We start from the raw sequence: 22,041 nt of genomic DNA, 5'->3' as shown, positions 1-22,041 counted from the left end.
TTTCACCAAAGGTGTCAAAGAGTAATGAGTTGAACCCTCTGGCCAGTGGTTCCAAATGGGACATGCCAAGAAACTCCCAAAGTCTCTTGCCTCCTCAAAATTCCTGTTGCAGATGCTCCAGTGGCCACTCTGGCCTCAGGAGGAGATAGAGGAGAATGTAAAGTAACAGAAGAATAAAACCTCTTCTTAAGTATCCTGCCTGATGTTGCCTCCTTACCTGGAGATACTGGAGGTATTACATACTTCCAAGATGATATCCTGGTATATGGCAGAGATCAGTCTGAACATGATGCTACTCTTAAAAGAGATCTGGAAAAGCTACAACAACATGGACTTATCACCAGCAAAGATAAATGTCAATTTTGGATGGACTTTATAACATACCTAGGACATACTGTGTCCCAGAATGGTACATAGTAAAAGCCATTCAAGAGGCACCAAAACCAGATAACAAGGACAAATTTCAATTCAAAGTTTGTACAATTTGCCACAAAGCAGGGTGGATTTGATTTAAATCAAACTGATTTAAATCACTAGTCATTAAGGCTTGATTTAAATCATAGTTTTCTACATAAAGACTAATTCTTGCTGGTATAACTTTAATATGCAAGTAGATGCCTGCCTTACCGATAGGTAAAGGAACTTCATTAAAGTATTCCCAAACTGGGTCTCTTTTACGGCCTGCTGTCATTATAGGTTTTTTCCTCCAAGGAAAGAATGTGATAAACCTCAGGTCATACAAAAGATCCAAAGACTTGTGCAGTATTGTGCTCAAAAAGTTTCACTTTCATTTTGTACTGCTTGCCCCTCCCTCCTCACACTTAGTTTCTTCTTGTGCAGATGTATTCCACTCCAAACAATCAGAAAAATATTGTTTCTATTCACTGAACTTCTTGAAACTTGGCACTGAAGGGGTTGATTCTGTCTTCATAGGTTTGTAGAACAATAGGATTAAGGTCTTTTTCTCAACTCTGTTCATGTTATAACATTTTTGCTGTGAAGAAGAGGCATGTGATCTCTGCTGAGCTGACACAAATTCAGTTTTGAGAACTGCAAAACCAAGCATCTGTGATAATATCTTGTAGGCAGAGAAACTGCCCAATAATCTTACAAAAACCTCTGGAAGAGCATGACATTGTGAATGGATTAATGGAATTTATTTACCAAAAAAATTAAACATATACAGCCTTATTCTACATAATTAAAAACTAATCTTTATTTCATGATGGAATAACCTTTGGATGATAATATATTTTCCTCAAAAAGCATTTTATTTAAAAAAATCCAATTTAAATTAAAAAAATCCGATTTAAATCAAAAAAATCCGATTTTTTTGATTTTTTTAAAAAAATCATTGATTTTTATCCACCCTGCCACAAAGGCAGCTTCTATGCCCAGTGTCAGAAGAGTTTTAAGGAGATCACGTATTCTATTTCCACCAACCAGGCTGTAAGCCCTTTTGACTCTGAGAAGCAAACAGTTGTAACTACAGGTGCTTTTGAGTATGGGCCTGGGACTGTTTTGATTCTGCTGAAAAATGAGAAAGAAGTTACTATTGTATTTGCTTCTTGAGCCCTCATGGACTCAGAAAAATTATTTCTGTTATTGAAAAGGATGCTTTAGCATGTTTTTGGGCAGTCTGTCTGCCCTGTTCACTACAAAAGTTCTGACAGGGCCACTCCAAGGATTGCTAAATGGACTGCAAAGTTCAAGAATTTTGGCTTTGAAACTGTAGATCTTCCAGGAGCCAAGAATGTGACTCAGATTATTCTATCTCATTTGCCTGTACCTTGTGTTGAGGACAGCATAGGATTTGATTATGATGAAGAGATTATCATTGCACAGATCACAGCAGTAACTTCAAAATGAGCAGAATTGATGAGAGAAGACCAAAAACTGGATAAGCTGAAGTCTTACATAATCAAGGGTTGGCCTTGTAAAATAATAATTTTATTTAATTGGTCAGTACAACAAACTAAACAAAGTAACTGTGAGCAGGGTCTGAAGAGTGTATACATTTACAATTTAAAATGTACAAGAGGCTTATAGTCATCAATACCACAGTAGATACACTTTTTACTTTTAACTATTTTTGAGAGGAACAGCTCCCAAACACAGTCTATCTACTGATTCACTAATTTCCCGACTGGACTCCCTGACTAGTGATAAAGGAGTACAAAAGGTTTTCTGTGATTTGTCACTACTGGCACGGACTATATAATTCCTAACCACATCCTCAACTTGTTCGTTCATCCCTGGCTGATAGAAATCTTGTCATAGTCACCTTTTAGCCAGAGTCATTCCCAGATGACCCTCATAGGAAAGGTGAATCAAATGGTCTCGCAGATCTATAGGAACCACTAGGCAATCATTTCTCAGAATCTGCTCATCTACCGTGGACAGGTCCTGCAGTACATAGTATCTTCTTTTTGTTTCACTTTCTATGACTACTGTGAATAATGTAAGCCATAACCTAAACTGCACAGGCACTAGATGAACAAAGGGTAAACTGTCCTGGTCAGTAATAAACCTCTCCTATGAAGATTGGTCTGTTCAAATAATATAACTTTGCTTCATATCTGAACATCTTGGAACATGTGAATGGTGAAATGTAACATCCTAAATTTGCCTGGGTAAACTTTATTATATAAGAGGAGAAAAATAAGGTTAAAAGTGTGAGTGGGTGGTGGTGACGTTGCTGTTTTTTATGTGGAGGGAGTCTCTTTGTGCGGAATCTTAAGTGCTACATCCCAGAAACAGGTTTACTATCTCAGTGAATACTAGACCTTGTCTTGTAAATCTTGAAAAGTGTATATTGTATTGAGCAGATTAACCTGTTCAGTGAAAGTCTATCTTATTAATAATATATATGTACTTTGGATATGTAAGGGTGCAACAAAGTTTAGGTAGAATAGTTTTGCATGAAGAGGGTTGCATTTGTGACATGCTCCATATCTGTATAACATGTCAGTTGTATCCGTCTTCTCTGAGATGAACAAGTTAGATACCGCTCTGATTTTTTTTATCTTGCCTATTTCTATTTTCTTTTCCCTTTAGGTTTTGAAGCAGCATCATGGCTCATTCTAAGACAAGAGCCAATGATGGAAAAATTACTTATCCTCCAGGAGTTAAAGAAATATCTGATAAAATATCTAAAGAAGAAATGGTGCGGCGGTTAAAAGTGAGTGAACAGCATAATACTTTTTGAAAATTCTTTTGGGCCATCTTGAAATCATGTAAATGCTTAGTCTGATTTATTCTGTTTGTTTGTGGGTACGCTTATGGGCTTCTGTTTAGAGTGCTTTTAGCAATACTTGAAAAATACCATGCTCCCAATTTTTTTTAAAAGCTATGTCCGAATAAGAACAGAATAGTGTTGTTGAAGTGTTTCTCTGTGTCACATAGTGCTGTCACAGTAACATAAGTGCACATAAGCCCACTCACAGACTCTTGCATATTTTTCTTGTTCCATGATGAGGCGGAATATCACTGATATCATAATGTGCTTCCGGTAGCTTTTAAACACAAGTATTTTCCCCTTTCTCTCATGCATCTTTGTGAATCTGATAAGATTTTGTCACAGTCATTTTAGGTAAATATGTGATTTCTTAACTACTACTTTAAAGGGAGAGTAGGGGAGAATAAATGGGCTACCTTGTTTAGCTAAGTGAAGAGCTAACCAAATGGTGAATGAATTTTTGGGAAAATATCATAAATTCATACAAGTATACCCACAGTACATAGAATCATAGAAACATAGAGTTGGAAGGGGCCATACAGACCATCTAGTCCAACCCCCTGCCCAGTGCAGGGGGTTGGACATCATGTGTTTCACTATGCATGGTCCATATTCACACTAGATGCCTGTATTAGTGAATATACGAACTAGCTCTTCATCAAGAGAGTTTGCAGTAGGTATCCACTTAGCTTAGGGTTGCCACTTCTGGCCTGGAAAATTCCAGGAGGTTTGGGGGCAGTGCCTGTGGAGAGGGGAATTTGGGGAAGAATTTCACCTACCTTTTATCTGCCCCCATTTTCAGCTATATTATTTTTTTACTTTCTTTATATCCCACCTTTCACTGTCAGTCTTCTGTGCAGCCCCACATGGGACTGCGCCTGCGCAGGCCTGCCGACCGGATTTTTCTTTTCTAGACTACGTCCACTAGGGGGTGCACGTACGCACCAGTGTGCATGCGTGGCTTTTCCCGCCTGAGCGACATTGGGCGACGTCGCCCCCTTCCCCTCAGTTTCTTCTTTGCCGCCGACCGGTGAAGATCTAGCTGTCCGCTGTGAGAAGAAACGCCATCTTGAGAGTGAGATATGTCTGAGAAGTCGCTGTTTAAGTGTTGTTCAACCTGTTTGACGAAAATGACGAGAACGGATGGCCATTCCGTTTGCCTCGAGTGCTTGGGTGAAGGACACATCGTTGAGAGATGTGAGCATTGTCAATGGTTCACCCCTAAGGCCAGGGCTGAGAGGGCGAACAGGTTGAATGCCTTGCGTTGGAGGAGGGCTATGCGGGCTTCGGGAGCCCCTGATACCCCTGGAGGACCACCACCAGTTAGTGGGACGGCCAAAACCCCTTCGGTGGTCAGACAATCCGTTTGTGGCTCCGCTTCCACCTCTCGCTCCTGCTCGCCAGATCGAATCCGACCAGCCCCGACTCCGACCTCGGATCCGAAGGATGCTTCGAGCTCCGCATCGGATCATAAACATCAAACTCCGAAGTCGGATCCGGCTCGGAAGCGGCGACACCGCTCCAAGTCCCCAACGAGGTCGGAACCGCCCTCCACACCGGCTCCAAAGGTTCAGAGAACTTCATCGGATCCGAACATCCCGGCCAGATCGGCTCCTGAACAGTTGGATCCGACGCCGGCGGAACCTACATCATCAGTTCCGAAGCATGCGGAGGCGATTCGCCTCAGCCTCGTTCCGAAGCCTAGTACCAGGTCGGAACCGAAGGCTTCAGATCCGTTGCCTATTTTGACACCGATGGATCTGATGGAACGGAGTCGAAGCGCCGAACCGGGCTTAGCCTCCAAAGGCGAGAAGAAGGCTAAAAAGAAGTCAAAGCACAGGCAATCTACTTCTGTCCAAACTGATGAGGTGCTCTGGGAGAGGCCCGCGACCCCTTCGCCGCACCTGTCACCTCTGTCGTACCGATCCTCTGATGATGACGGTGACCTGCCCGACGCCCCACCTCGCATGACCCAGAAGTGGTCTACTGGCGACTACACTGGCAGAGAGAACCTGCCTTATCACTTGTCTAGGAGCGGATATGACAGGGAGGGCTCCCTCCATGCAAGGTCTTACAGATCCTATTCTCCATCTTTTGGCAGAGAATATTGGGGTGACACTCGGAGTGAGTTCTCCCACTATGGTTCTCCCAGGCGTGCTTCGCCCTACCGACAGCCTGAGCCTTGCCAAGGCCCAAGCCCTAGCCCTCCATCTGACCCGTCACCTGATGACATCATTATTGGGATGGGTCGTATTTCGCCTTCGGAAGACTACCGGCTCTACACTGAGCAGATGATCCGAATGGCCCGCTCTCTGGACATTGAGATCTCGGCTGTGGATCCGAAACCAAAGGATAAGATCCTGCAGTATGTCCAGTCTGGGAATCCTCCGACCATTGCATTCCCGTTTACTGAAGGTTTGGTAGAAATCATCAACACGATCTGTGAGAAGCCAGCCTCAGTTTACCCAACGTCTCGTAAGCTGGAAGCTCTGTATAAGACGAGAGATGACGTCTGTACGTATCTCTTTGCGCATCCACCGCCTTCGTCCCTCATTACTGAGGAGATGCAGACCCGTCAACGCCAAGGGTCCTATGCTGTGCCCATCAACAAAGAGAGCAGAAAGCTCATTTCTTTGGGCAAGAAATTATATTCTTCTGCTGCCCTAACACTCAAGATCTCTATTTACTCGGCCATCATGGGTGCCTATCACATTTTCCTCTGGAATCGCATGGTGGTCTTCATGGAAAAGCTTCCGGCAGACCAGAGAGTGTTGGCGAAGGTAGTGCTTGATGAGGCCCTACGATTGTCACGACAACAGATAAATGCTGTTGACACCTCTGCGAGAGCATTAGCATCATCCATCGTGCTCCGCAGACACTCGTGGCTCCGCACAACTGCACTGCCTGTCACGACACGAAACAAAGTGGAAAATCTGCCCTTTGAGGGTCAGTCTCTGTTTTCGTCAAAAACAGATGAATACCTGTCGCAGAAACGTAAAGATCGGCTGACAGCCCGTTCCTACGGTATTCTCCCAACCAGGCCATTCACCGAGAATCGATTCCAGTATCGTTCCTCGCAGGGCTATCGTGGTCGACAGCAGAGATATCAACCGTATCCACGCTATGGGTCCTACAGGCAGTTCCAGCCACCTGCGAGCTCTTTCCAGCGCCGGAGGCCTAGCTACCGCCCACGTCGCGGTCAACAAGCCCACGATGCTAAAGAGTCAGCAACTCAACCGAAGTAGTTCTGACTGGAATTTGAACAATCTGTTGTGTTCGGTAACAGATTGGCTCAGTTTGCCTCAGCATGGGCAGAGATTACCTCTGATAGTTGGGTTCTTAACATTGTTACAGTTGGATATAAAATTCAGTTTGATGTTTACCCAGTGTTGTCTCTTCCTGATCACTCAGCACAATCCTCTTCTGATAACTTACAGGCTGAGGTTGTAGCACTGCTGGAGAAGGGAGCCATACATGAGGTACTCCCTCAGGACCCCCTCTTGGGTTTTTACTCTAGGATGTTCCTTGTAGATAAGAAGGATGGAGGTGTATGACCCATCTTGGACCTGAGAGAATTGAATAAATTTGTTCTCGTTAAGCGGTTCAGAATGCTTACCTTAAATACAGTCCTCCAGTTAATGCCTGAGGACATGTGGTTCGCCGTCCTGGATCTCAGGGACGCATACTTCCACATTGCCATCCACCCTAGTCATAGGAAATACCTGAGGTTCCTTTGTAACAATAAGGCCTACCATTATCAGGTACTGCCTTTTGGATTGTCAACAGCCCCCCAGGTTTTTTCTAAATGTATGGCTGTTGTAGTGGCATACTTGAGGGAACAGGGTTGTACCATCTATCCCTATCTTGACGATTGGCTTCTGGCAGCACCCTCTGCTGATGCACTCCTGGCCCAAATTAATAAGGTGATGCTCACCTGCTCCAAGTTGGGACTTTTGGTTAACCTCAAAAAATCTAACCTTACCCCGTCCAGGAGAATACTGTTTATCGGTATGGAACTGGATGGCAATGTAAATAGAGGTTTTCTGCCCAGGGAATGTGCTCTAAAGATTGGCAAGATGGTAAATCTCTTTTTGAGATGTAGGTTCCAGTCGGTAATGGCTATCCAGCGGCTGCTGGGCCTTATGGCCTCTTCTACGGCAGTTACCCCTATGGCCTGGTTGCACATGTGACCTCTCCAGCTATGGTTCCTGTCTGTTCATGGTTTTGAACACGAATCCCAGAACAAGCGATACCCCATCCCTAGAGGGATTATCCGTACCTTACGATGGTGGCTTAATGTGACTAATCTCCTTGGGGGTGTTGCATTTGGTTCCATCCAAACCGAGATAACAATCTCGACTGATGCCTCAACGATAGGATGGTGAGCCCAGTGTGGAGCCCTTAGGGCACATGGGGTTTGGTCAGAGCAGGAAAGGGAAGATCACATTAACTTGCTAGAATTGAGAGCGGTCCGTTATACCCTTATCGCATTCGCAGACACGCTGCAGCAGAAATCCGTTCAGGTACTCACGGACAATTGCACCACCATGTTCTACCTGAACAAGCAAGGGGGCACTACCTCCAAGGCCCTCTGCGATGAGGCCGTTCGGATTTGGGAATGGGCCATGGACAGAAGTGTGTTCATTCATGCGGTTCATATTCCTGGCTCCACCAATGTCATCGCGGACAAACTGAGTCGTATGCGATCCGACAGCTACGAATGGACCATAGCAGATGGCTACCTGAACGCCATCTTTTTGGACTGGGGGTTCCCAGACATAAACCTCTTTGCATCGGAGGACAACAAGAAGGCCCCACGATTTTGCTCCAGGGGACGTCTAGGTCACCAGTCCCTTGGGGATGCGTTCCAGATATGCTGGACAGGGCACCTGTTTTGTTGTCTCGAATCGTCAGCAAGATTCAGAAGGATGGGCCTCACATGATTCTAGTGACACCCTTTTGGCCCAGACAAGCTTGGTTCCAACATGTCATGCAGCTTTCACGGGGGTTATATTATCGGTTCCCTCTGAACCCGGACCTTCTGCTCGACAAAGGGGTTTGGTATCACAACCTACCCAAACTGAGCCTCACTGCTTGGCACATTCTGGGTCGGAAGGGATGTCTGACAGGGTAGCTGAAATTTTGCTGAATGCACGTAGGGACACTACTCGCAGGTCATACTCTGCTAAATGGAAGCGTTTTGAAGCCTGGGCTAATAACAGAGGGCTGAATGTTTGGGATTGCCATCTGTCATCTGTTTTTGAGTTCCTTCTGTCTCTAAAGGATGGGGGACTCTCTAATTCCTCTATTAAAGTTTATTTGGCGGCTATTTCAGCCTTCCACCCTAAGATAGATGGGAAAACGGTTTTCTCCCACAGTTTGTCGAAGTCTTTTTTAAAAGGGTTGTTTAACATGTTTCCACAGGTCAAGGAAATTGTTCCCCAATGGTCACTGCAAGTAGTATTGGCAGGGCTTATGAAATCGCCCTTCGGACCGCTGGTTACTTGTGAATTAAAATGGTTGTTCTGGAAAGTGGCTTTCTTGATCGCCATTACATCTGCCCGCAGAGTTAGCGAGTTGGCGGCCCTAAGGTGGGATCCTCCCTTTTTGAAGGTCCATCAAAATAAAGTGGTCCTGAGACCTGACCTTCGTTTCAGACCTAAAGTCTCTACTCAATTCCATACCTCGCAAGATATTGTCTTACCCATATTTTTTCCAGACCCTACTAATAACTCTGAAAAGGCTTTACATTCCTTAGATGTGAGAAGGGCTATTTTATTTTACCTTCAACGTACTTCACAGTTTAGATGTCCCAAACAACTGTTTGTGTGCTATTATGGGCCCAGGAAGGGAAAAGCTGCTACAGCTCAATCAATTTCTCGCTGGGTTACTCAGACTGTTAGGGCTTGCTATTTGCATGCCAAGTTACCTTGCCCTTTGGAAGTAAAAGCTCATTCCACTAGAGCGCAAGCTGCCTCTGCGGCCTTCCTTAGGAGCGTGCCCTTGCAAGACATCTGCAGGGCTGCAACGTGGTCGTCTTCTGACACGTTTGCTAAGCATTATGCACTAGATGTGTGGGAAAGGAAAGAGGCTGCTCTTGGTCAAGCAGTACTTCAGTCTCTTTTTCAATGAGAACACATGCCCGCCTCCTGGGTAAGTGGCTTGTGAGTCTCCCATGTGGGGCTGCACAGAAGACGGACAGTGAAAACAGAGTTGTGCTTACCGCAACCACTGTTCATTGACGTCTTCTGTGCAGACACACAACCCTCCCTCCTACCCCGCTGTGTTCTTCCAGATAATGTGAAGACATTCGGCGGCAAAGGAGAAACTGAGGGGAAGGGGGCGACGTCGCCCAATGTCGCTCGGGCGGGAAAAGCCGCGCATGCGCATTGGTGTGTATGTACGCCCCCTAGTGGACGTAGTCTAGAAAAGAAAAATCTGGTCGGCAGGCCTGCGCAGGCGCAGTCCCATGTGTGTCTGCACAGAAGACGTCAATGAACAGTAGTTACGGTAAGCACAACTCTGTTTTCTCCACAATAGCAATCTAAAGCAGCTTATCTCATTCTCTTCTCCTCCATTTATCCTCACAACAGCCCTCTGAGGTAGGATTGGCATGGATGTGGCCCACAGTCATCCAGTGAGCTTCCACAGTAGAGGTGGGATTCAAACCTGGGTCTTCCAGATCCTAGTCTGGAACCCTAACCACTCTATCACACTGTCTTTCTTGGAGTGGCTGCTGTTGAACAGTGGCAAGCCTAGATGAATCATGAAAACTGGGTAGTACCAAATCACCTAGTGGTTACTGCTGGGCCTAGCCTTGATGAGTTCTTCAGAGACCAAAACAGCCCTGGAAAAGGGCCCTAACCCCTCCCCCTGCCTGTGCCTAACAGAAACCAAGATTTGGAAGTACTGTTGTGGTTGCCTAGCAACAGCCATTTCTTAAAACTATAGGTGCCACGTACTCCTTTGGGGAGGATTTAACCCCCAATGTATTTATAAAAAAGATTTTAGATTTTTCTGCAAATTTGGGGTTTTCTCAGGTTTGTAGAAAGATCTGTCTTCCCAGCCACCAGATTTAAGTATTCACAGATGAAGTCTCGTTAATAATTATATATATTGATGATGATTCCAGGCGAAGGCCCCACCTTGGGGTTGGGAACCCTAACTTAGCCCCATTAGTAGTTGACAGAATTATCAATGTAAATCAAAGCTGGTAGAGACATTAAAGGGATAAGCTGTGTTTGTGAATGTTACTCCATCAGCCAGTGTGATGTAGTGACTATAATGTTGTGCTGGGAGAGACTGGTTCAAATCTCCACACAAGCATTAAGTTCACTAGGTGATCTTGGGCAGTCACACTGTCTCCCTCAGATGGATCTACCTGATAGGGCTGTTGTGGAGACAAAATGGGGGAGGGAAGCCATGTATACCACTCTGAACTCTGTGAAAGAAAGGCAAGATAAAATGTACAGCTAGATAAATAACTGTTTGGACTGTCTACTAGATGCATTCATTTTGCCTTCTAGTCAGTTCTGAAATGTTGAATAAAAACATTTGTGATCTTTATTGCCTTTATTACAAAGTGCATAATTTGCTACTTGAGAGATATTTAAAAAGAACCATGCTTAAAAACAAGCATTTGCTAATCTATTGCCATTATAGTACAATAATAAAGCAGAATGCAGTGTGTCCAAATCAGTGTGCTATATTTTGTTTTTTCTTAAATCTAAATTAACTGCTGTTCTTCTGCCTTGCAGTTTGCATGAAACATGAGTAGCTGTTTTAGAGCATTCCTCATGTTAAATCATAATAAAATCTTGCAATATAAAATGATCATTTGGTGGAATACAGTAATTAACTGATGCCTTCTGCATTTGATAAGGAGGTGTTACTGGATAGGAATTGCAGACTGAAATGAAATCCAACGGGAAGCCGCTGAATTGGAATTCATATGTAAATTTGACTCTGTCAAGCTGGGACTGAATAGGGACTATGAATGGTTATCTCATTATCAGAGGTAACTGATTTCCTCAACAGAAGCAAACTGATCTCCATATCAGAAGGAGCTGTTTGCATCTACTCCGCCCTCCCCTCTCCTCCTCTGTATCTGACCAGTTTCTTTTTGCCCTCCATGCATCTGACGAAGAGAACTGTGATTCTCGAAAGCTTATGCTACAATAAAATTGGTTAGTCTTAAAGGTGCTACTGGACTCTTTTTGAAATGTGACTGTAATCTTTGCTTTATAATTAAGTCTCCCTACAATTAGCTTTTAGGAATTTTAATGTTTGAAGGCAGTTAAGAGTGATAGTTGTGGGCTTGAGGTCAACTAGTTGTTAAACCTTGCCATGTACAATAATAAAAATATTAGCCTTTGAGACAATTTGGTAGGAAATCAGTCTGTTGATAAAGGGAGCATGAAACAAGTATGTTGATAAAGGCAGCATGAGAGTGGTATATCATTGTGATATAGTGAACAGAATGTTGGATTTGGTTTGGGAAGACCTGGGTCAAGCCAGCCACAAAACTCATCCTTGAGACAATTGCTGTGTCTCAGCATTATATTCTACTTAGGATGGTTTTAAAGCTGAAGTGGGAACACACACTCATACACCTTATACACAATCATAGTGTATACTACTCTGAGCTTTTTGGAGGAAGAGTGGGATACAAATACATACTGAACGGCAGATTGTAGTGACTTTTAAACAAGTTCTCATAAATTCACCAGATTCTGGATATTTTTTGTTCTTATTTTTATTGTGGAATAATAACCATATTAATTTACTGCAGATCTTCAGGAAAACAATAAAATATGCATAGATTGTTATGAAGAGAGATACAGTTTTATTTCTTCTAATATTTTTATTCTGCCTTTCTCACCATTGTTGGTATCCCAGAGTTTTAATGATTTGTCTGTTTGGATTTCAGTATAGACATGTTTATCGAACGTTGCTTATCTTTAAATTTTTTTGGCAGATGGTTGTAAAAACCTTCATGGACATGGACCAGGACTCTGAAGAAGAAAAGGAGCTGTATCTAAATCTTGCTTTACATCTTGCTTCTGATTTTTTTCTTAAGCATCCTGATAAAGATGTACGCTTGCTTGTGGCGTGCTGTCTTGCTGATATTTTTAGAATATATGCTCCTGAAGCACCATATACTTCACCAGATAAACTTAAGGTATGATGGTGTCTGTCTCCTTTGAATGAGTAATAAAGTCACTGTGTGTTTATAAGGAAATACAAATAAATAATTTGTAAATAATTTGATTCACAGTATTCAGTTGCAAGCTTTACAATGTACAGCCATTAAAATATAAATTAGATCATTTTCAAAAGAACTTAAGCTCTCTTTTCAGAAGTGAATTATTGTTACAGTGATAGAAGGGAGAAATTATTGTGAGACGTTGTCCAGTTCTCTATACAGTGTTTGAAAGGAACACCCAATAATCGGACATTGGTAGTGGAGAGTGCCATTGAGTCAGAGCTGATTTATGGCAACCCATAAAACCCATAAAAAACCCTGGGGTTTTCAAGAGACTAATAGGTGGTTTGCCATTGTCTGCCTCTGCATTGCAACCCTGATCTTCTTCGGAGTTCTCCCATTCAATTACTATCCAAGACAGACCCTGCTTAGCTTCCAAGGTTGGGCTTGCCTGTGCTATCCAGGACAGTGCCCATTACTCCTACATAAAGTGTTTTTAGGGTTAGAGTTTCACGTTCTTAATATGTATTTCAAATAATGGATGGTCATTCTCACTAGATAATAGCACAGTTAACATCAGGTAAGCGCTCCTCAAAGGCTGTTAGGGGCTTTATGCCCATTTGGCCATTTCAGAATTCTTGCAGTGCTTCTTGACAACCCTAAGAAGAAAACTAGGACATAAAATTAGGTATGTATGTGAAACGTGTCTAATTGAATGGGCTTTGTGCAGTGACACCAAGGTTCACTAGCTGAGTAGGACTGAAACTGGTCTGACAAGCAGAGCCCGTCTCTCAATTACATGTTTCTTCTGATATTAAAATTGGCTTTGTGTGTTGATTAATGTTTATTAATTTGTTTAATATTTGTTTAAATAATATGTAGTTGTATGATCTCAAAGACTGACTTTTGTTGATTCCACCCCTCCATTTTTTCTAATTTGCATGAAGTCTAATGTAGTTTGGCATGTGTATGAATTTTAAGTAAAAATATGTTTCAGTAGCATGAAATGTCCTGCTGCTAGGAACCAGCAGTTAACTTTATAGCATTCAGTATTATCTGTAGTTGTGCTCTTTTCTAAAACTTTCCTTGCATATATCTGTAGTTATTTACTTCTTTTCTAGCCTACCTTTTTCACTGAGACTCAAGGTGGAGCACAGAATTTTAAAACAATGCAATAAAATTAAAATTGTTGGTTCCCATTTCCTACTTCTAAGATAACGTCTTAGTGAAATCTTTGAAAAAGGGCTGTTTCCATTGTTAGTGAAAATGAGTGTGACATTTGCACGGACAAGCTAGGGAGTTTGTCATAGTACTTGCACAGTGCGGTTTGGTTGAGGTTTGTTGTTTTAATTAGTGGGGGGAAAGTTGTTTCCATTATTGGCTTATGTTTTTGGGCATTCTGGATCACGATCACAGTTAGCTTTATGCTGAGCAGTCTCTCTCTGTGTTTCTGCTCTATGCCTAATTTCCATGGTGCACTTCATATTTTGCTAGTCATACCCTATAGGCATAGGCACAGGTGGGAATACTGAATATATAGACCCATTATGTTCTGAGGAAGCTTCCAGCAGTGCAATGCTTTCATTCTGCATATATTCCTTAAAGCAGCAGTTCTAAGAAGGTGAGCATCTGTAGCTTGTATATTTTGAACAGCACCTGAGGAGAGTAAAATGTCCTTTATGCATTATGGACTATGGTTGCTTACCTCAACGCTTCTCTGAACTATCAGACTCTTGTAGTGTATTGTGGTCTTTGTATTTCTTTTTTTTTCTTTTTTTTATATTTTTTTTATTTTTAACATCGAAAACAGTAAACTACAAAAAACTACAATAGTACAAGGGGAGGAAAAGAAGGAGAAAAAAGAGAGGGGGAAGGGGGGGTGGAAAAAAGGGGAAGGCAACATACAAACACTAAACACTACACTTCAATGCTTTCCCTTCATACTGCCATAATTGAAAAATAAAGCTTAATAAAGTAATGATGGAATGGTTAATCTTACAAAATACAAATTACAGTTCAAATTAAATCTCCCCCCCCCCCGGGCCTCGGACGCAGTTCTCTCTGAGCAGCTACAGCCGCAGCGCTCGTTGCCTCCCCCCTCCCTTCAGGCTTCGAATCTTCTTCTTTTTGCTTGGTGTCTTGCCCAAATTCTTGATTTTTGTCCACAAAATCCCTTAGCTGATCTTCCGAATTAATCTTGTAAGCTTGATCTTTATAACTAAACCCGATTCCTTCCGGAAAAAGCCATTTGTACTTTATGCCACGTTCCCTCAAAAGAGCTGCCAGCATTTTATACTTAATTCTTCTCTTCCGAACTAAAAATGGAACGTCCTTCAGTATCTTAACTTTATTTCCCAGAAAGTCCAAGTCCGCATTATATGAGTTATATAGGATGATGTCCCTGACCCTCCTAGATGAAAACTCAATAACAATCTCGCGAGGCAGCTGCCGCTTCACTGCATATTTTGAAGATGCCCGACGGGCTCCCAAAATGGCGCTTTTTTACTTCTTCTTTAGTTGCCCTCGCGGGTGTCGCTAAAAGTTCCGAGGCAAGATCCCTTAAATCCTCGTTTTCCTCCTCTTTAACATTCTGGAGACGCAAAATGGTCTGTGTTCGCTCCACTTGCAGCCCAATCAGCTGGTTTTCCACCAACTTTAGCTCCTTGTTCGTTGCTCTCATAAGTGACGCATTTTCCCGAGCAGACTTCTCTGCCCCCCCCCGCTACTTCCTTGATGGCTTTCACATCGCTCTCAATTAAGCCCACCCTTTGATCTGTTTCATTCAGCTTGTCAACAAAGGGTTTTATGGCTTCGATAACCGATCTTTTCACCAATTCCTCGAGCGACTCGCCTCTTCCCTGCAGGGCAGCCGAAACTGACTTGCCCAGAGCAGGACTCTGCTTTTTCGCTGCCATTTTATGGGGGGGACCACCAATCTTCCGAGACTCTGCGAGGGGGGGAAAATCCGAATCTTCTAAACTTCAGATCCCACCACTCCTTCACATACGCTTGTAGTGACAGAAGGGATTCGCTTACTTACAGGCTTCCGCCTAGTCCTGTTCTTTGCCGTTTTCCGTGGCCCGGCAGCACGCGAGGTGCCGCGCACGTCTGCCGGCTTCCATAGGGACAAACGGGCAATTTACCCCCTGCCTCGATTTGCCAGAGGGCTCTTCCTGCCGCGTCCCGGACCCAGACTCCCTCCCTGGGAGCCCTGGGGGCTAACCTTTGCAGATCAGCCGCCCGGTCAGGCTGCTCGGCCGCTTCTTCTCGGACCTGCCGAGAGGAGCGTCCGACATGGCCGCGAAAACGAAACCGAATCTTGGTCTTTGTATTTCTAAGTCCCTCAGTTAACGGTTTCAGTGCTTCTTCCTTGTAGCCACTAGCTGCTCTCAATTATTCCAACCTCTCCCAACCATAATGTTTACATTAATCATACTCAATATTTAAGTCCCAAAACAGATCATGCAGATTTATCTTTCTAAATTTCTTGGTACAGCAAGTTCTAGGGAAACTAGTTCTTTAAAAATCGACGACTCCTATAGAGAGTGTCTGTGTCAGGGAGAATATAAAGAATTATTTCTCACCTGTAGTCTCCTGTTCATGTGTGGTTTGATATTGCCACTGAGTTGAATGTTGCATTGAATTACTTGAACTTCTTTTCATGTACACAAAACTTTTGGGGGGAAAGAACAGTGAGACTGCCTTGTATTACATTCTCACTTTCCTTCAAGAGAAGTGTACTGAAGAGTTTAAAACTTTTACTAGAGTAGCTAGATTTAACAATTAACTTTACTTCTACTTTTATTTTAGAATACATCAAGAAAGATTCTGTCTATTGGATAAATTTTGTATGTATCAAGCATGTCTATAGGATCTTTCCTCAGAACTTTGCAGTTAGAAAAAAATACAGCCTGGTACTATGTGGCAGTTTTTTTCAAACTTTGATACCCTGTCTGTATTATGTGCCAGCAAGTTGCTTCTGACTTATGGTAACTCTATGAATTAATGATCTTCAAAATGTCCTATTGTCAGGTTCCCCTTCACGGTCGTTGGAGTCTGCAGGGGGGGGATTGGTCCTCCAGGTTGGCTTTTATGCTAGTAAGGGCACAGGGTTGGCCTCAGAACTGAGGGGAGAAGAGTGTTGGCAACGCCCTGGTTCCCTCTCCCCACCTTGCTGGGGTAGGACAGCTTTTCCTTCACCGTTCTATTGACCTCCTCACTCTCACTCTCTTTTCCTTCACGTTTGTCTCCACTCCCAACTACCCCTCATCGGCCCCTTCTGATGTGCCCTTATATATCCTCACTGGGGGAGACTCACGCCCCTTCCCCCCTGGCTTTGCCATGTCTGTGGCCATCCCTCCCCCTCCCTGGTGAGAGACATGACTCTCCTCTCTGGTCCTCCCCCTGAGATTGGCCCAGCCCATGGCCCCTCCCTGTGTCTCCTTGCCTGCCCTGCAGGGCAGGACTGGCTAGCCTCCAGCCATGGGTGTGGCTCAGCTTCCGCCCCAGTGGGCCACATTTGGCAGGGTCGGCCTGTGCTTCGGGGCCCCTGGCGCCTTCTTCCTGTGCTGCTGCAGTTTCTCCTTCAGCTAAGAGTCAGCATTGGTGTTGGCGGCCAGGGCTTTCCCCGACCCAGCTGCGAGGCGAGCTGCCAGGGCTTCCCCCACCCCAGGTGGGAGTTGGGTGGCAGCGGCAGCCAGGGCTTCCTCCACCCCAGCTGAGAGGTGGGCTGCTGGGGCTTCCCCTGCCACAGCTGAAAGTCAGGTGGTGGCGGTGGCTGGGCCTTCCCCTGACCCAGCTGAGAGTCGAGTTGCCACATAGCTCCAGCTGGTGACCAGCGCATCATCAGCCCTTCGCTCTCCCAGTCAGTTGTCGCCCGGTGAGTCTCAGAGGATTGTGGCAGGCGCATTTGAGGGAAGGTGGCATCTCTCCCTCCTGACACCTATCATTGACAGGCTTGCAATCTGAAGGGCATGTCTTCCTTTACTGAGAGCCTACCTGCCTTGAAAATCTGCTCAGTCAACCCCCCGCAGCCCTACTGCATGTACAAATACACCTGAAAAATATATAGAAAGAGATATGAATAAGTGATAACAGACCCATCTGTGTTGATCTAGCAGAATGATTTGGGTATGAGACTGGTAGTCAGATGTAGCTCTCTTCTCCTTATTAACATCATGAAAGCTGCTTAAGGTGCAGCCTGTGTCCCACTAAGTCCAGAGAACTAATCTTGACTGTAGAGAACTAGGTTGGAGTAAGTATGCTGTAAATTGCTGCATGAGGATGATCATCCCAAAGCTAACTATGTTACTGAATTAATATTCATCCTTTTTTACTCTTGCCTCTCCCTGTGTTCTCCCTTTTCTCTTTTTCTCCTCCCTCCACTTTAAAAATTTAGATTGCAAATTCCTTGGGATAGAATCAGGCCGCTTGTTATGTTACTCTATATGATATTAAACAGTGTGCGCTATACATAAATAGACTAGATTGCAAGTAACATACTTGAGTTTTAATATATCAAAGAAATCTGTCTTTACAGTCCCTTTTTATTAGAATTTCTGTGTGCGCTACCTTCAGTTCAGTAATATCTAACACAGCCTTTCAAAAAGAATATACACGAGGGAACCTTTTTTAGAAACCGCTCCTAATTTTGCTTTCTACTTTTACTTGGCATTGCATTGTGTAGATCTGTTCTGCACGTCTGGATAGCTAAGAATGGAGAAGTGTAGTCAAGTCATAATGGGAAAGCCCCCTGGTGGCCATCTCTGTAAAATTTTATTTAAATAATCCGCTCTGGTGCTGTGGTTGTTTGCATTTCCCCAAGAACTTTGATAATGTGATAGTTTGTTTTGTATTTTTATCCCTGTAAGCTATTGTGGTTGGCCCTGAATGTGTGTTCAGGTGAACCATGGAACCCTGATTATAGTTCGCAGCAGTACCTGGGATCTTGGTAGCACTTCTTCATATACCCATAAGAATTGTAGTTGCTATTACCCAACTTATATCCTGAGTTTGTTCACATAAGCTCATATCCAGGAACTGTTGGGGTCTTTTTGCTTTTTAAAGTGTTAACTGGCCCTTGGTATTTTAAGAAGGATTATAAGAAAAAACAACCAACTACATTTTTCTTAATCTTGGTATCTCTTGCAAAACTTTCTGATGGGAAATTTATTTTTGTTCTCCCAACTAGTCATGAAGGAGCATATTTGAGCAGAATTATGAAGTGAGGAGGACTGTGGCTAGCTTGCAGTTATTTTTGTTTTAAGTGAAAGGAACTTACTTGAAACTGTAGCTTTTTTCATGTGCTACATATTTTTGACTTTGTGCTGCTTTGGAGTTCTGACCCTTGATGTCCCAGGCTATAGTGCTCCAGGCTATAGTGCTAAAGCAGATGGGCATAGTATCCTTGTGAGCTTCTGCAGTTAGTCTAGCAGTTTCCTGGAGGAAATGATACTGGTCTTTTCCTGGAATCTGTGTTCCTGGTTAGGTGGTATAGTAGCAACCTGGAAAACAGTTACTATTAAGCTATACTTTTATAAAGGGGGCAGGTCACTGCATACTTTCTTATTGGGAATATTTGTGCTTTCCTATATAAATATATGTCACTAGGTACTGTCGAGAACCTTATTTTGTGCCCATTACGTACATGGAGTTTGGGAATGCCAAATGTTGAAAGTTTTGGCGTATTCAGTGTGTGATCATACTAAAATAACAACATATGAACATTGTTTTTGCTGAATTGATGCAGATTTGGAGGGGGAAAGAACGTGGATTATTTCTTTTAAGAAAAGATTTCCAGGAGTAAGGTGTTTCTTCTGTCAACATTATTTATTGTATAGTGGGAAAACTCAGAATCTAATCTTGTCTCAAAATAAAATGAATGAAACTGAACATTGGTGCTACAGATTTCTGGTTGACATTCTTAATATTTTCTGTCTTTTTATGTGCTTCAGACTTTGATTGTGAGAACAAGAGGTTAGTTAAACATGTTACAAGTTTACTAGTCTGTAGAAAAGTGTATTTGAGTTGAAGTGAATACTTACAGAACTAGTGCATATAGTTATGTGATGTGAAGTAAATTACTGTATTTTCTGTTTTAGGATATATTTATGTTCATAACCAGACAGCTGAAAGGATTAGAAGACACAAAAAGCCCACAATTCAATAGATATTTTTATTTACTGGAGGTAAGTTTAAACAATTTACAACTAGTGTATTGGATCTGCCTTAGACCAAGTGACATATCAGACAGTTAATTACTTCTTCTAAGTCTATCTTCTCTATTCTGAATGGCAGCACCACTCTAGGGTCTCTGATGAAAAAAGATCTAAGTGCCTGATATCTTTACTTGAAGATGCCAGGAATTGAATCTGGACCCTGTGGCACTCAGCATGTTTTGACCACCAAGCCACCACCACATTAACATTTTTTTGTAAAACACTGGTGGCATCTTATAATTAGGAACATAGCTGTCACAATATTTGCTTTATTAATTTTTGAGTCATTACAATTACTATTATCTTCTCTTTTACAGAACATTGCATGGGTTAAGTCTTACAACATATGCTTTGAACTAGAAGATAGCAATGAAATTTTCACACAATTGTACAGAACATTGTTTTCAGTAATTAAGTGAGTACCTTTAACTATGTTATATTAATGATGGTGTTAGGGCCAAGAGGATATTTAAAATTGTTAGGCATCAGAATTTTAGATAACTTCGTGACTGAACATATGCAATTTTTTCTGACATGAATGCATTTAATTCGTGGAGGTAATTGACTTAACTCTGCTTTAGATGCCTGTTGTAGATTACAGTAGTACATAAGGAACCTTTTCAATAAGTTGTTACTTTATATTGATCATAAATTATTGTATGGTCCACTGTGCTTAGTATTGACCACGACAGCTCCCCAGAACTGAACAGCAGTAGTCTAGTATGAGATGGAGGTAGGTTGTTGCTTGTTATATACCTACCACCTACAAACAAGCTGCTCACACATATTTAAACTATTGATCTAATTTCCAGTATTGTAAAAACCATTATGATGTCAGTGATTTTGCACTGCACAAAAGAATAAATGGACATTAAAAATAGCAACATCCAGAAACCAGTGGGAGAACACTACAATCTTATCAGGACATTCCATCAAGGACTTAAAGGTCATTGTAGTTCAACAGAACCCTTTCAAAAACAGAATCCAGTGGGAAGCTGCTGAATTGGAATTCATATGTAAATTTGACTCAGTCAGGCTTGGATTGAATAGGGACTATGAATGGTTATCACATTATCAGAAGTAACTGATTTCATTATCAGAAGCCAACTGATCCCATTATCAGAAGCTACTGATTGCATCTACTCCCCCTTCCCCTTTCCACCTATATATCTGACCAGTTTCTTCTTACCCTCCATGCATCTGATGAAGAGAACTGTGATTCTTGAAAGCTTATGCTACAGTAAAGTTGGTTAGTCTTAAAGGTGCTACTGGACTCTTTTCTATTTTGCACTGAGAATTGTGGATTTGGAAAACAGCAGCAGTAAACTAAGTTTGTCCTACTGTTCAGAGAAGCAGTTTTTAAAGGAAATATTAAAAAGAGTCCAGTAGCTACCACAGACTAACACGGCTAACTCCTCTGCATAAAGGAAATATTGTTTCTTTTAGATCCATACAATAACAAAGTAGTCAGAATGTCTGTTGGTAAAATTACCTTGTTGGTTACTCATTACGCTGAGCTGAAAATCAACTTTTCTGATTTCAGCAATGGTCATAATCAGAAAGTTCATATGCATATGGTGGATTTGATGAGCTCCATCATTTGTGAAGGTGATACAGTATCTCAGGAGCTTTTGGATACAGTTTTAGTTAACTTGGTACCTGCACATAAGGTAAGTATTAATATTTCTTATTGTCAGCTACTTCTATTTAGCATCAGTAGTAATTTAGATGGCACAGTGATATTGCTATCACATTTTTAATTATTTCATGACTGTGCTATGATTCACAGTTGGATTGGCCTGGATTCTCTCCCTCTGTGGGCCCCCACCAGGAAATCAGCAGTTCCATGAAGGGTAGAAGTAGGATGGTGCACATATTCAGCCCAGTGCTACCCTGATTTAAATGCATGCATACATTCTTGTTTTCTCCTCTTTCCAACTTCAAATATCTAATACTAATAGCCCCTCTCTATCAGAAGTTTATTAACATAATCATGGCAGTTCTTAAGGGAAAAGTCAGAGAAGTGCAGTATAACTAGGCAGAATAGGGGATGGATGCTTTCTTCGTAAGTGACAATTAGTAAAATTAACAGTGCAGTCCTAAACAGAGTTACTCCATTCTAAGCCTATTAATTTAATGGGCTTAGCCTGAAGTAACTCTGTTTAGGATTGCACTGGAATTTACCCCATACTGTTGAATATACCATGTGAAATAACTTCACTGTAATTAATGGAATGAACTTGCATGTATATGTTAGAACTGAAGTGGTGTTTCAGGGACTTGTTCAAAGTAGACATGGGTGCATATTTGGTTTTCCTTCTTGTTCATGTGTTCTGACCTTTTAATTTAAAATCTCTTCAGTGTTTCCATAGACAAGAAAA

The 22,041-nt window shown here is 42.5% G+C and overlaps 1 protein-coding gene across 2 annotated transcripts in view; it reads left to right on the top strand.

The window, feature by feature from the left end:
- The window catches only part of PDS5B (PDS5 cohesin associated factor B), a 103,063-nt gene that overhangs the window by 23,723 nt on the left and 57,299 nt on the right, over positions 1–22,041 (top strand). For both annotated transcript variants that reach the window (XM_054973960.1, XM_054973959.1), the window contains exons 2-6: positions 3,058–3,181; positions 12,216–12,419; positions 19,544–19,630; positions 19,978–20,075; positions 21,204–21,330. In XM_054973960.1, the coding sequence (XP_054829935.1) occupies positions 3,074–3,181; positions 12,216–12,419; positions 19,544–19,630; positions 19,978–20,075; positions 21,204–21,330 (624 nt within the window). In that variant the 5' untranslated portion in view covers positions 3,058–3,073. The remainder of the gene's footprint in view (positions 1–3,057; positions 3,182–12,215; positions 12,420–19,543; positions 19,631–19,977; positions 20,076–21,203; positions 21,331–22,041) is intronic.

Source organism: Eublepharis macularius, chromosome 3 (assembly GCF_028583425.1).
Source record: "Eublepharis macularius isolate TG4126 chromosome 3, MPM_Emac_v1.0, whole genome shotgun sequence".
NCBI lineage: Eukaryota > Metazoa > Chordata > Lepidosauria > Squamata > Eublepharidae > Eublepharis > Eublepharis macularius.
The sequence above is the reverse complement of the archived record's forward strand: the minus strand, read 5'-3'. Positions and strand labels throughout refer to the sequence as shown.